Source organism: Neofelis nebulosa, chromosome 3 (assembly GCF_028018385.1).
Source record: "Neofelis nebulosa isolate mNeoNeb1 chromosome 3, mNeoNeb1.pri, whole genome shotgun sequence".
Classification (NCBI taxonomy): Eukaryota; Metazoa; Chordata; class Mammalia; order Carnivora; family Felidae; genus Neofelis; species Neofelis nebulosa.
The window spans coordinates 111,836,092-111,852,390 of record NC_080784.1 but is presented as its reverse complement, the minus strand read 5'-3'; the positions used below and the strand labels follow the sequence as shown (position 1 = coordinate 111,852,390).

General features: G+C 36.8%; 1 protein-coding gene across 50 annotated transcripts in view; it reads left to right on the top strand.

Annotated features, from left to right (window-relative positions):
* ANK2 (ankyrin 2) overlaps nucleotides 1-16,299 on the top strand; it is a 679,068-nt gene that overhangs the window by 431,092 nt on the left and 231,677 nt on the right. For 12 of the 50 annotated variants that reach the window (XM_058721560.1, XM_058721576.1, XM_058721571.1 and 9 more), the window contains exon 1: nucleotides 1,750-2,126. The exons of 14 other annotated variants lie outside the window; for them this stretch is intronic. In XM_058721560.1, coding sequence (XP_058577543.1) covers nucleotides 1,992-2,126 — 135 coding nt within the window. In that variant the 5' untranslated portion in view covers nucleotides 1,750-1,991. Of the gene's footprint in view, nucleotides 1-1,747; nucleotides 2,127-16,299 lie in introns of those variants that run through there. 24 more of the 50 variants (XM_058721603.1, XM_058721609.1, XM_058721604.1 and 21 more) reach the window with 6 other exon arrangements.

Below are 16,299 nucleotides of genomic sequence, written 5' to 3'. Positions count from 1 at the left end.
AAGTGCACTCCTTGAACCCCATTAAACCTTTATCATTTAAAATGTTTGGGTTATGCTTGTCTTTAACATGAATCGAGAAAATATGCCCCCTCCATTTTTATCATAATATTATTGGTTCAGTCAATATTTTTTAAAAAAACTTTTTTTTTTAAATTTTTTTAACGTTTATTTATTTTTGAGACAGAGAGAGACACAGCATGAACGGGGGAGGGGCAGAGAGAGAGGGAGACACAGAATCGGAAGCAGGCTCCAGGCTCTGAGCCATCAGCCCAGAGCCCGACGCGGGGCTCGAACTCACGGACCGTGAGATCGAGACCCGGGCTGAAGTCGGACGCTTAACCGACTGAGCCACCCAGGCGCCCCTAAAAAAACTTTTAAAATATGCTATCATCTGTAGCTGAAAGATAAAAATAATTTCACTGAATACTGTTAGTGCCTCTCAGAAATTGGAATGTAAGGGTAGGATCCTTATAGTAAATAGTATACACTAGGTTCTTAAGCTCTGGGATAAAGAGCTATTCAAAGAGGATTGGTAAAACAAACAAACCAGCATGGGGCTGTAAGAATCAACAATCCAAAAATACCATTCTTGGATTTGAGTTTGTTAGGGCTTTGGACAGCAATATAGAGTGATAGACTATTTGAGGAATGCTGTTTTTAATTTAAATAAATAATAATAGTGACGGGCATTTTTAGTTTTTAGAAAATGGCAAATCAGAAAGGTGAATTTTATCCTATCGAATGAAATGTGGTTGATGTCTAAATATCTTCCACATCCTGTGTTACCCAAATGATTGCTTTCAATTCAGTAGATTTCTTTAACATTATTTAATACATAATGTGGATGGGTGATAACAAACATCTAAATCTTTATCCTGCCATTGAGTAGTTTAAAACCTGTTTAGAAGATATGAGAAAAGAAAGCAAATAACAAGGATAGGACTAATAGTAAAGCAATGACATATATAAAGTTTTAGAGAAAACCCTAATGGGGGGGTAAGGGGAGGAATAAAGTTTCATCAATAATAGTCAATAACAAAGTCTTGATGTATGTCACAATTGGCATCATAAATCTACTGTGCTCTCATCTCCGTGGGAAACAATTTCTTTCAAAGATCTGTAATGTGGTTTCAAAGATAGTATGTATGTTTTTAAAAGCCATTCTCAATTATTCTTTTATAAAGCTGGAGGAAACATTTTCAGAATATTAAAAATTAAACTTGTACGTAAAGCAAAATGTTTGCTCTAACATAGCACAATCATGAATAACGGAAAACTGTAGATACTTTGTAAAATTCAAAACATCCAGACCAAGGTAAAATGACCCATTTTGATTGCTGTGTTTCTGATGAATTTTAAATGCTGCAAGGACAACCAGTTATTTTCTGTAAAAGATCATGAGAAAGACGATGTATGTTAGCTGAGTGCTCGCCTCTTGGTGTAAACAATTACAAAAATAATTTCTATCTATTATGTGGGTGAAGCGGACTCATTACCAGATTGGTGTTCTGTGTAAGTAGAAAGACAGAGGGGGAAAATCCAAGGATTCAGAGGCATTCACTGAGTAATGCAAAAATTCTCATATGTAGAGACATTTTACACAGCAGGAACTTAAGTCCATGTGTAGAGCAGGCTGCTCACATGGTGAAAAACAAAACAACACCGCCCCCTCCCCTGCTCTCTCTTGGCCTCACCCCCCTCACTCCATTGACATGCATAGCTGGCCTGGTAGGTGTAAAAATAGACTGGCAGAGCCTGAATTGGAAATGGTCACCGAATGCAGCCTGCAGTTGCTGGGGTTTTGAGTTCTCTCTCACACCAGCAAGCCAGCCAGCAGATGGGGAGAACTGGTGAGGGGCGTTTAGGGGACTTGAGCGGAGGAGCCAAAGATCGTCTGGATGAATTGTCCGCTTTAGTGTCCCCCAGGGAGCCCTGGACAGAGCACAGAGGGCAAGCACGGGCCCAGGGACGGCAGGAACTGTAGGAGTGAGATGGGTAATGCAGCTCTCTGCCCGTCTTGTCATGCGGATAAGAGCGTAAGAGTACACGGACACATGCAGGAGTTGGACAGAACCCCAGACTACTATGGCTGTAACAGCGAGGACACCCAAGAACTTGGGGTGTGGGTAAGTTCTAAGCCACAAACGAGAAGGAGGGGAGGGTGGTGCCATAAGAATCAACAGTGGACCTCATTGGCCAACCTCTAAGCTTCCTAGAAGGAAGTAGACAGAATAAACCCAATGTGACCAAACTACCCAACTGCCTCTGGTTCAGCGGCACGCTGTTGTTTCCTCTTGGAGCCATGCGGTGTCACATGTCTGTTCCTCCTGAGTTGGCTTTAGCTGTGAACTGATATTTGGAATAAGCAACGATGTTGTCTTTTTAATTTGAAACTGCCCCAAGCTGAACATGTATTTCATTATGGAGTGACTTGTAGCCTCATGGCACTTACATTCAGGGTGTCAAATTCTTTTGCCTGTTTATATATTCATGTATGGTTCATTTTCCATTAGGTCACAGGGCATTTTTTAAGCAAAGCATATGCTAACATCGACTCCCAGGTGCAGCTTATAAAAGTGTTTTTCTTCCAATATTTGACTAACCTCAGTGGAAAGGCCTTTAAACACTGTCCTGATTATGATAATAATATTTTGTGCAGAGGCTTAAAAGTTGAGCAAATATCTAAGTGACTTTCAGATTTTAGTAATTCATTGTCATGATATGCTCCTTAAAATAGTTACAAAGGTTTATTGTGAATTTGGGGGGGGGGGCTAAAATCTCTTTCTGAAATCTTTGGATTTTCAAATTTGCTGGAGAATAAAGTTGATCTTTGATCTGCCAGGCCCAGGAATTTGAACTTATTGCAAGTTATTTATTTCAGAGCAAAACCATGAGACTAAGATGTGTAGGATTTCTGAGTAAAAGAAACAGAGGGGTTGGACTCATATTTAGTTTGTGTACCTAATATTTCCAGGGGTGAGAATAACAAGTAGGTGAGGGGTCTGAGGTGCTTTTTGGCTTTTACTCTGATCTGGATGAATTTCATAATTTCCTAGCCTTGAGTCTGTCAGACCACAGTGAAACTGAAACAGAAACTAAGAACTTACCAATACAAACAACCTGCAGAGGCAGTGTGTGCAATTAGCAGAAGTGAAAAGAAAGTCTGTCAGCACTGTAGTGAAAAAGAGGACAGTGCTTCTGGAATGGGAATGGAAGTCACCAGGCAAGAGAATTAACTTGAAAGGCGGGGAGCTTGGCAATCCCGTGGGGGAGGGGAGAACACCTGCCTGAACAACCACACAGCTGAGGTTTCTCCTTCTGGGTTACGGCTTAAATTATCCGCATCCACCAGGAGAGTCACTCCAGATTTCTGATCGGCCACTTCTAGTGCAATTTCTGAACTGAGGTGTCAGAAAAGGTAAACTTTTTTTGGTAACTCTTTAGTAACTCTACGTGCTTGCTTTGTTGCAATATGTAAATATATTCCCTGAGAAGTAACCATCTTGTTTAAAAGGTAATTTCTATGAATATTTTTTATTAACTTAGAATGTAGACCATTCTTGAAAATGTTAGTTAATAATTCCTTCAATATTTTTGTTACCTAAGTGTATTCCATTTTTCACCTTTTAAACATCATTAAGAAAAATGTAATGCATTAAAATAAGTTAAAGGTGCTTTAAAAATTAAATATAGGTAAACACAAGCACGTGTCAACATGGTTTTGAGGTCCAAGGGCTGGAATGAGAAATTCACTCAAAACTTCAGAGTTCAGAAGACAATGAAAAATGTTTTAAGAGGAAGACATAATCACCAGCAAGAAAGATCATCCCCTGGTTGAAATCCTTCTATTCCTATTAATATAGATAGGTTCTGAAAAATGGGAGTTGACTTTAAAAATATATTACAATCTGATTTCTCTGAATTAAGTAACATTCTTATAACCTGCTGATTATTGAATAAACTCTTCTGTCAGAGATTTTATAGATAGGAGCGTATAATGATTGCTGTGACTTAGAAAGTTACAGTAGAGGTTGAAATCCATCTGTTGTCCACCTTCGGAAGTGATGTTCTGCTCAGAATTTCTCCACTTTGGCTGTGGGACCAAAAACCAAAAAATAATTAATTTCTAATACCAAGGGTGACTTAAACTAAATATGTGGTTGTATCTTGCTGAAGTTTTCTGAACTTAAGAACTGTGTCATCTTTTCTTTCATGTTAAGTGGGCACTACAAGACTGATGTCACTCTCTGAATCGTGCAGATAAATGTGTTCCTTAGTCACTTTCCATCATTCATGTTTGTCACAATTAATGATAAACAGTTGTTAAGAAGTTTAGAACTGATTGACTTATATTTTTATTTTGTTCTTTTTTGGGGGAGCAAGACAGAAACAGTGGTACTGGGCACTTTTTCTTGGAAATAAACTTAGAAATGTTTTATATAATTTATTGTATTATTAGGCCGGAAGTTTCATATAAATAAATTTTCCAATTTTTTTTTCATAATCAGAAATCAACTTATGGGGAAAAGTAAAATTTGAGATGCTAAATAAAACAGCTTTTTGTGTAAATTAATACTTCATTTTTTCTGTAAGTTTTATTTAGAATTTTGAATATCCTGGCATTTATTTGTATAGATAGTATAGCAATGAGGAATATATCAGCAATTGTGTTGGAAGTAAGTAACCAAAAATAATTTCTCCTTGAACAATGTTATTGTATGTCCATATTTGCAATTTCACTTATGTATAAGCTTGCAAGTTTTTTATAAAAATGATAAAGGAAATAAGACCAGAATAATTTCCAGATATGTTACATAGCAAAACACAGAAATTATACTAAAAAAAAGAAAGAAAATGAAACTCAATATTATTTTGGCATTATGACTATTTTTTAAGTTTTAAAACAACTTTTTAAAGGTATAGTAAAAGAGATGAACAGCTATTATGCCAAAAATTTTTTAAATTCTATAACTGGACAAATAATATGTTATTTTCATAGTGCATATACTAATTAAAGCTTACATTCCAGAGCAGAATTAGCAAGCATTTTTTTTTTTTTTTTTGTAAAGAACTAGCGAGTGAACATTGTAGGCGTTGCTGGCCACCTGGTCTCTGTCACAGCCACTTCTTTCTGCTATTGTAGAACAAAAGTGGCCATGGACAATAGGTAAACAAATCGGGGTCTGGCTGTATTCAAACTTTTACTAAATTTTTCTATTATTATTCCATTGCTAACTTTTCAATTACTAAATATTAATTTAGTTACTCTTTTTCTATTTTGTAAAGATATAAATTAAAATATTAATAAGTTACCATTCCATTAACAAAGATGTAAAATATGATAATATTTAGTCTTAGAAGATTGCCTTGAGAGTGATGAACTTTCCTGGGTGTGCTGTAAGTTTTTCTAATTATTTGAAAAGCAATTTGGAAATACATTTCAGACTCTAATTACAGTTTCTGCTTTTCAATTTTCTAGTGCAGTGAAGACTCTAGTAGCAGGCAGGTATTATCAGGGAGACAAAAGAGTAGGTAGGTAAAACTTCCGGGCAGATTCCCACCTCCAACAGCAGCTAATGGGCTGGACTGGACTCCAGTCCATTTGTTGTGAGTATTCCCAACACTCTTAAACATTCCTCCTTTCACTCAAATTTTAGGGGCATGAGAGAATTGTACTCCTTGAGACCTTATTCCAAATACACTGAGAAAGTAACTGCCTTCCTAATGAATATATAAAGCTCCTGAGCATATGTTAGGGTTTTCCTCTGAAATGTGGTTGCCTCTTACTTTAGACTTTAAAGGACTTGAAGATCTATTTTTATCACAGTTAGTTTTTTTTTCAGTTTTTCAATTTTTGTGAATTTCAATGTAACTGACACTCAATGCTATATTAGTTTCAGGTGTACAACATAGCAATTCGACTCTATGTTATGCTATGCTCCCCACAAGTATACCGACTCTCACCATACATTGACTATATCTCCTGTGCTATACCTTTTGTTCCCATTACTTATTCATTTCACAACTTGAAGCCTGTATCTTCTACTCTCCTTTACCCATTTTGCTCATCTCCCCACCCCCTTCCCATCTGGCAACCATCACTGTGTTCTCTGTGTTTATAGTTCTGATTCTGTTTTTTTGTTTAGTCTTTTGTTCTGTTTTTTTTTTATTTTATTTTATTTTTTTTAGATTCTACATGTAAGTGAAACCATACGGTATTTGTCTTTCTCAGTCTAACTTCACTTACCATGTTGTCACAAATGGCAAGACCTCATCCTTTTTTATGGCTGTGTAATATTCCATTATGTATATATATTTCTCACATCTTCTTTATCCATTCATCTCCCAATGGATGCTTGTGTTGCTTTCATATATTGGACATTTTAAATAATGCTGTGATAAACATAGGTGTACCTATAACTTTTTGAATTAGTGTTTTCATTTTCTTTGGTTAAATATACAGTGGTTATCAGTTAACACTTTGACATTTCCTTACAGAGGAAGCATGTGGAGCAGATAGGAATCCAGAACAAAGTTCAGCTGTTTTAAAACTCTTATTCAGAATGAATCCGCATAATGGTTCTAGTTTTTCCTGTTGATTGCAGAAGGGAAAACTGCATCATCTCTCACATTCCTTTTCATTTTCACTTATGCAGATAACTGGTATACATATTCCAAGTTCACCTACAAAAAAAGAAGCTCTTAGAGATGCCTTATAGTCTTTGCCCTTGTTTCCAGGATAGCTGTATCTGGGACATGAGTCAGCAAAGCCATGAGGAATCCAAGTAGGCTCCAGAGATATGGCTTATTGACCATGCTTTGGTAAAATGGAATCTAGAACAACATGAACAAAATCATTTCATGTTCTTCTTGGCTTGTATTTTTATTATGGCATCATTTATAGATTTGTATGTTGCTCTAAGTGTACTCTCTATTTTTCTTGCACTGAGATCATGTATTTTTAATTGTAGTTTCTTTGCTCTATCGCATTACTTTGCTTTGTCCCAAGAACAAAACCACAAATTTGTTGCGTCATCACAAACATTACTTTGGTTACCTGTCCTAGCTGATTTTTGAGCTATTACATTCTTCACTTTTTTATCAGTTATGCTCAGAGATTTTTATTTTCTTGTTTCATTTATTTCAACAATTTTTCCAATTTCCATGAAGAATTTTATCTTGTTTATATCGACCTTTTGTTATTCTATAAGTTTTCCTATGATTTTTAGACCATGAACAGTGATTTCTGATGTTGTGAAAACATTTTAGTTTTTTCTGCTATGCTGAATCAAAAGATGGTTTGTTCATCAGCCAGTATTTATTGAGCTGGGCCTTCTTCTAAATGTTGGCGATGGAATGATGACAACAGTTTGTGGTGGGGAGACAAACTTTAAACGTATGTTGGGGGAGGGGGAGTGTGCTGCCTAGCTGAAGTAAGAACATGCTGGGGGTATTCAAGGGACAGAAAGACAGCATGGCAGAAGTATAGTCGTCAAGGAAGAGGGTAGATGCCAATGGGGTCTGAGAGGCAGGCATAGCCCTACCATGGCAGAGGTTTGGATTACTTTCCTTCTTTTTTTTTTTTAAAGTTTATGTATTTTGAGAGTGGGGGGAGAGAGAGAGAGAGAGAGAGAGAGAGAGAGAGAGAGAGAGAGAATGTGTATGTGCGCAAGCCAGGGAGGGGCAAAGAGAGAGAGAATCCCAAGCAGGCTCCTCACTGTCAGCACAGAGCCCTACATGGGGCTTGAACTCATGAATCAGTGAGATCATGACCTGAGCCGAAGTCAATAGTCAGATGCTCAACTGACTGAGCTACCCAAGTGTCCCTGGATTTCTTTCTAAATGCAGTGGGTCTTGGTAAAAGAGTTTGGATTTCATTCAAAATACACTGGGAATCCTCTGGGAAATAGTAGGACCTCATTTATGCTTTGAAAGCTCTCCCTCTCTTGCTCTTCCCTTGGTGAAGGAGGGATGGTGAGTGCAGCAAGAGTGGAAAAAAAAAGAGGCTAAATTTGGTGGTCCCAGAGACCCCTGAGGTGAGTGATGATGGAGGATCAGATTTAGGATGCTAGCAGGGGAGGCCGGAAGTGATCAGATTATGGATGTGTTTTTGTTTTTATTGAGGGATTGTTTTGGCATTGTAAAAGAAATAAGGGACTTTTGGCTTAAACAACTAGGTACAAGACAATTCTATTTATTAAGATGGAATGGTGTGTGTGTGTTTAAGAAAGAGAGAGAGGTGATTCTTTTTTTTTTTTTTTTTTAATTTTTTTTTTTTTAACATTTATTTATTTTTGAGATAGAGAGAGACAGAGCATGAACGGGGGAGGGTCAGAGAGAGAGGGAGACACAGAATCCGAAACAGGCTCCAGGCTCTGAGCAGTCAGCACAGAGCCCGACGCGGGGCTCGAACTCACATACCGCGAGATCGTGACCTGAGCCGAAGTCGGACGCTTAACCAACTGAGCCACCCAGGCGCCCCTAGAGAGGTGATTCTTTATCTAATAACCAAGCATGTCTGGACATCAAGACAGTTAAAAATTTTCTTCAGCTTTGAGTTCTAAGTGCGTAGAAATTAGAGACTTTAAGTGATATAGTGAGCATAAATGATGTCCAGTGGTCTGTCTATAACTGCTATAAGGAAACTTCCTATAATTTTGATATTCACTCTAAAATGAGCCAAGAGTATAATGAAATCTATTCTGATAAGGCACTTCAAATAATACGAAATGATAACTTTTGGATGATTTATTTAAAGGTAAATATTGAAAGAAGATAAGCTCCTCCAGGAGCTTTCAATTTAGTTTGAGAACTAGAACTTATCCACATGCAATCAATTAACCATATAAGGCAATAGGCAATAAAGTGACAATGCGAGTGATAAAATGAGCACCCACAGGAAGGTGAAGAAGGGGAGAGCAGTGCAAGGCTGTGTTTGGGGGATGCCTTATGGACAGCGCTGATGTCCAGCCAGTATGGAGCAGAACAACTGTCCAATTGTTTACACTTTGAAATGCTTCCATACATGCTAATTAAACAGTTGCTTTTATGAGCCCACCAAGCTGCACCTTCTACTGAGGCTGCCTGGAACTGATTTCTAGGATTTCCTAGTCCATTCCATCCCCTAAATAAGCAAACAAAGCAATAGTGCCTGGACCAGCAAGGGGCTTCCAGGACCACTTGCCTCTAGTGCTACTGCCGACATCTACTGTGATTGGTTGGTGCCTAAGCTGTACCAGTTGTTAAATATTTTGACTCTCCCTCTGCTGATGGAGAAGTTGGAGCCTGTAGTAAGCCTTGGAAGCAGAGTGCAATCTTGGTTCCTGCTGAGAAGAAAGTACATGCAGTAAGCATTTATTGAGCAACTGCTAAGTGCCGGCCACTGGGTCTACCAAGATGAATAAGACATGCAACCTTGGTTTAAAGAATGTAATCTAAGATGGACAAAGAAGGAGTCCCAGTGTTGCTACGGTGTCGTGAGAAGGCACAGGGTGTTGTGGAACACCTAAGGATGACAACTCAATCAGGGTATTACAGAAAAATCAAATCTTGAAGCAGTATGGGTAGATCACAGAACCAATGTTGGAGTCAGTAGTAACACTGGAATGATAGAGAAGCAGTAGGTAAACCCCCATGGCCATGACACAGCTAGTTTCTATCGGACATGTGTGGAACTCAGGAAATTTGGATAGTAAGCGTGGAATCAAATTATCAAGAGTTTCATAAGCCACGCTTTAGAATTTGGACTCTCTTCTGGGGAAAGATCACTGATTGAAATCTGTTTTAGAAGAATCGATTAGATCGTGGTTTGCATATCAGAAGCTCCGTACTCTTTGCAGGTCCTAACAGAGTACCTGGCACCCACCTGGTGATTACTATGTATTTGAGAAAAATAGGAATAATGACTAGGAAATCACCCAAGTTAGCCAGTCTAGTTGTGGGTGTTTTCCAGCTGCAGGTGACAGCTGAAAACAGACGAAACCAGAAGCTGTGAAAATGGAAAAGTGATAGAGGCACAAAAGACATTTCTAAAAACATTAAATTAGTGCTGTGAAATAGTAATTGTATGAAACGTATTTACTATATAAAAATATATTTTCTTGACTTATTAGGCATTCTTTAGGTCAAGTTGTACATAAAATGCAATAGTTTGAAATTCGTTGGAAGATTACATTGTGATAAGAGGAATCATTATAAACAGTATTAATATAATATTTCTCTTATATTTTTCATATACTGAGGTTCATCCAAACCAAACATAATTCTTTAATTGAACCGTGTAATAGTTTTTAATAGTCCTTCTTCTGCTATATTTAATAAAATTAGTTCCACTCCGTATATAGTGGCTTTTTCAAGGTCACATGTATGATGGAGCTGAGAATACTCTGTGGAAAGAGCTCTTTTCAACCATATTTTGCTTCCTTCCCACACAGACATCTGTCATACTTCTTATCCACTTTCATTTGCTGTCTTAGATTTAATGCCCTTTTAGTGAGTGAAACTTAAGAAATTTGGGGCATACTAGATCATATTTGACTGTCAGAAATTTCAGTGTTTGACTTTTCAAAGCTTACATTCACATCGTATTTGTGTGGGCTTATGTGACTCTAGTAAAACATTCTTGTGCCTTTCTTTAAATTTGCTTATAAGACGTAAAAATACTACAGTGATCATTCAAAGTATAATCATCTCAGTGTTATCTTTGTGCTGACAAATTGTATCTAAAAGCTATGCAAAAGCCAGGTATTTAAACAGTAGCGATTGTGAATTGAAACCATGTTTTTGATTAGTTATAAATATTGCTGCCATATTATTTTAAGTTTTGAGATTTTTTGGTAGTTTATCTACAACAGTAATTAATGACTTACACAGGGGGGCATTGAAGTATATTTAAAAAAAATTTTTTTTAATGTTTATTTATTTTTGAGATACAGAGACACAGACAGAGTGTGAATGGGAGAGGGGAGAGAGAGGGAGACACAGAATCTGAAGCAGGCTCCAGGCTCTGAGCTGTCAGCACAGAACCTGATGTGGGGCTCAAACCCACAAACTGTGGGATCGTGACCTGAGCCTAAGTCTGACGCTCAACCAACTGAGTCACCCAGGTGCCCCTGAAGTATATTCTTATACAGTATGCCTGATACTCTAACAATTTCTATATTCTGGTTAACAGCTCTATTAAATAAACATATCATGTACTTAAAAATTAAATTTATAAGATCAGTAATTTATCTAATAAAGAATTGTCTGTCACTTTACCAAGTCTAAATATGAGAAATCGGTCAGTCCAGGCAGAAATACTGTGTTAAAACTAGAGCTGAAGTCCATTTAGATGTGCCACTTCAGTATCATATCCTTCTAGGTTGTTGACCCGCTGAAGGAAATTGGAAACCATCCACTAAGACCTCTAGTGAAATAGAAGTATGTAAGAAAATTTGTGACTCTTAACTTTTCGGAAATCACTGGTTGTCACAAATAGTTTTCTCCCCCAAATTTACAAAAGGAAAAAAAGCAATTTTTAGAAGTAAAAGGGATTCAAAAATTTCTACCAATAAGGTGTATGTTTTACAAAAGTGTCCACATATCTATAATACATAATTATTATTTTTTTAAAAAATGGCTTATCAGATTCAGCCTATTATCCATTCTTACATCAAACATTTTGACCAAGTAAATGATGGATGATGACATAAGGGATAAGTCGTATTTGAGTCGTGTAATAAATACATAGAATGAAAGGTCTAGTTAATCCTTTATGTCAGCACCTCCCAAAGTGTGTTCTGTGAACCACTCACATAAGAAGAATCATCTGGGGTGTTTTAAAGTGATGTAGATTGCTGAGGCCAACTTCCGACCTCCAGAATTAGAATCTCTGAGATGGGAGCCAAGAATATCTATTTAATAAGATTAAGCATGATCTCTAAGTAACCCTTAAGTGCACTAAAATATGATAACTACTGCTTTCCGTTCTAAGAGGTTGATTTTATTGAAGAGACAGGACTGAATATGTACCATCAGCACAAAAGGACAAAAGAGTATAAAAACCCTTCACATTTTATTAAGATTCTTCTAATCCAGATTCATTCAACTGATTGCCAAATTTGGTGGCAATTGCAGAAGCCAAGATCACACAGGACACATGGGAATGGAGTCTGCTTTGCTAGCAAACGTTTCACAAACTTGTTCGTATATCTATAATACATAATATTGTTTGGACTCCTGCAGTTCTCATGTACAGCTTTTAGAAGAAAGTGCCTGCATTGCACTCAATGGAATTTTAAACCTCAGCACTTAGAATACATTTCAGCTCCACTTTCAAAAGCTAATAATTACTGAACGTGTGTATAGCGTCCTTTTATTCGTTGTTTAATCTTGTAAACTCCCATCAGATATCTAGGCACTGAGGTTCTATAAGATATTGTTGTGCAAACGTGTCAAAATTTTTTTTAAAAAATCAGAATTTCATTCCACTATTGAGCAGCCAGCATGAACAGCCAGATTGTTCCAAGTGATCTGATTCTCCCTTAGAACTGACATCTAGTACAATATCCTGGTTGAATTCCACACTGTGCCTAAAAAGTTATGTAGCACATAACAGATGATTAACAAAATTTTTCTGGTCTTGTTAAAATTTCTTAGTATATCAACTAGTGTGAAGCGTCAAATATTCATTCCATATATTTTCAACTTTTAAAATTATTTATGTATTTCTATTTTGTTTTAAATTTTTAAAATATTTATTTTTGAACAAGAGAGACAGAGTGTGAGCAGGCGAGGGGCAGAGAGAGAAGGAGACACAGAATCTGAAGCAGGCTCCGAGCTCTGAGCTGTAAGCACTGATCCCGATGTAGGGCTCGAACCCATGAACCGCGAGATCATGACCTAAGCCAAGGTTGGATGCTTAACCAACTGAGCCACCCAGGTGCCCCTATATATGCATTTCTAAAAGAGCTGTGAAATTAAGTATGAAATCAATCTCTTCCAAGAAAGTAAATAATGAATTCCATTGTCTATATGCTCGCTCCTCTTTCCCATTCTCTTTCTCTCTCTTTCTTTCTCTCTCTCTTTTATTATATAATATATAAATACAGATTGAAAATCAATCTTTTCTTTGGTGTTGATTTACATATACTCACCAAATAATTTTTTGAAGAATTAAACAATGATCCAGATGGACATGTTAACTTCCATTCCTGTTTAAACTGCGTGGGTCATACAGTTATAGCTACATGTCAAATGGCCTATCCATGGACATTGTCAGCCAAGTTATTGATACTGGTTTGCTTTCTGGCCCATCTCTAACCTCTTGATCTGGTACTGGGACTAGACCTATTCTACTTGGGATCAAAAGTAGACTGAGATGTGGAAAATAATAGTAGCATTTTTAAAAAGAAAGAAAATAAATAAAATAAATGTAGACATATATGGAGGGATTCCATATTAACTATTAATAATAATAGCTACCATTCATTTAGCTCCTATTCTTCACCAGATTCTGTCATGGTGCTCTACATACCATTGACAGAACATAAATGCCCTTTACTCCTGGCAATAGCTCTGTGAGTCAGGTATTCACATTTCCTTTTGCTGAGTGTGTGTTTCTCAATACATTCTTTTTAAGGATTTCACATACATTACCTTCTTTAATGCACATAACACTATGTGTTTTATAGACCAGTAATTTGAGGTCAGTAATTTGCTCAAGATCAGACATCTCATGGTCAAGTTTTGGAACCAGGATTGAAAAGGAAGTCTACGTTGACTATGGTTTTTTAAAAGTTTTAAAAAACTTATGGTTTTTTAAGGAAAGAAAAATGTTAAAAAGGAGACACTAGAGAAATTTAAAAGTGGGTTGAAAGATTTTCAACAATTGGAAAAAATTGCCCCCTTGGAAAACGCCAAGTAACATTGTAACTTATGCTTAATACCAAAATAAATTTCAGAGAATTAAAAGTTAAATGGAGGGGTACCTGGGTGGCTCAGACAGTTAAGTGTCCTACTCTTGCTTTCTGACAGTGCAGAGCCTTCGAATTCTCTCTCTCCCTCTCTCTCTGCCCCCCCCCCTTAAAATAAGTAAATAAAAATCCTTTAAAAAAGAGTTAAATGTAACTTTTTAAAACTAGAAGAAAATGAGGAGAAGTATTTCATTGATTTCAGGGTTGGAAAGCATAAAAGCAATGGAATAAAAAAATCTAAAAGTAAGATATTTTATACTTTTTAATTTATAAAATTAAAAACTTCTAGAGGTCAAAATATATGTTAGAAAGAAAATAACAAACTCAGAAAAGTTTGCAACAAATATGACAAAATCTTAACTTGTCAATATGGAGTTTTCAAAAGTAAAAAGGACATTTAAAACTCCAAAAGGACCAAAAATGTGAACAGACAAGTCAAAGAAGACAAAAACGTAATAGATGATACATGTATAATTAAGTGCCACATTCTTCAAAAAAGGAAAAGATAAATCAAAACCATGATGATACACATATCAGCTGAGCAAAGCAAATTTGAGGGTGTTGTGTGGAGATCAGCTCTTCTACAAACAGATACGACTGTATCTTTTGATTCAGCCTCTCTCAAGGGAAGTTTTGCAGTATTACAATATGTACCAAGGATCCACATCTTTGACAGGATTATTCCACTTTTAGGAATGTAAACAATGGACATAATCACAACAAGGACAAAGACAAAAACTTTTCACCATAACCTCCTTGACAATAATGAAAATCAAAGGTACTAGTTGTACAAATGATTAGGAAAAGCTAAAAAGAACTGTGATCTATCAACTATTGTATGAGAATTAGAATGTCTTTGGAACTTTTTAATGATGTGGCAATACTTAGTTGATAATATTTTAAAAGGAGAAGACAGGGTATTATTTCTTAGCTTTGTAAAAACCTGATCTTTACACACGTATACAGCATAAGTAGAGAAATTCTAGAAGAAAATACATCAAAATATGCACTGTTAAATTTGAGTAATGGAATTGTGGCTGCTGGCTGATTTTTGAAAATTCACTTTCCAAATGTTGTACTGTGAAAACATATGTTTTTATAATTACCCCCCTACATTGTTTAAGGGAAGGGAGATATAGGAACAACAAAATTGAGCTAAAGAACATAGGAAGTTGTATGGTTTTAGGCAAATACTCTTATGGGATATATATTTATATATTCTTTTGGTTTTATAACAAATTATTATTTTATTTAATATCCTACTGTTATTTAGCATTTCAGTTCATTTGCAGGAACAGACTTTTTATGGGAACATTTTTACTACTTAATTTTTACTGGGAAAATAAGATTTACTATTAAGCTTTCTTCTAGGTGTAATCAACATTTAAACAGCAGGTGTGATGATTAATTAAGAACAGCTGAGAGAGGTTTCATCCCTCTTGGAAGCAGTCCAGGTTTAAATCCCACTCAGGGAAATATGTCAGTATGAGCTAGTAAAAGTCTGCATGCTGCTTTAAAAACAGAGGAACAAATGTCTTTGAAGCTTACCATGCTGTGGAGCTTGAAAAAACTTGTCCTTTGTATGGTAATAGTGATCACTGAGAGATGTTGCTCTAGATCGCCAAATATGGTTTGCAGTCATATTTTGAAATAGTATAGCTGTGTCTTTAAAAGTCACAACTCTTGCGGGGGTGCCTGAGTGGCTCAGTGGGTTAAAGCTCGGACTCTTGATTTCAGCTCAGGTCACTATCTCACGGTCATGGAACCCCATGTCCGACTCCACGCTGGGCATCTAGCCTGCTTGGGATTCTCTCTCTCTGCCCCTCCCCTGCTTGTATGTGCACGTCTTTCTCTCTCTCTCTCTCTCTCTCTCTCTCTCTCTCTCTCTCTCTCTCTCTCTCTCAAAAAAAAAAAAAAAAAAGTCACAACTCTTGGGTTAGCAGTGTTAAAGAAAAATCTCAGTATTCCAGAGGTGTGAGTGCCTTATGGTTAAACTTTGGGCCCTGCCTCTAGCTCAAGAAAGGGAACTGAGCATCAAGAGAGATCAGAACGTGATCTTTGGGCCAGGAATAAGGCCGCAGTAACTTTTCTCCAGAACAGAAAGCAGCAGATACTCCTGGTAAGTCAGTCAACAGTGAACAGTGAAAACTATTTGGTGGTTATGATTATGACCTCTGGATTGAGACTGGAGACCAGTCTTTGCTCTGGCATTTATTACCGAAAGTCCGCGGACAAGTGGCTTCACCTCACTAAGCCTCAATTTCCTGACTTGGGTGCTTTATCAGGATTAAGTGGGAATATAAATGTGTTTGGCATACTGTACAAGGAACCGTTAATATTACAG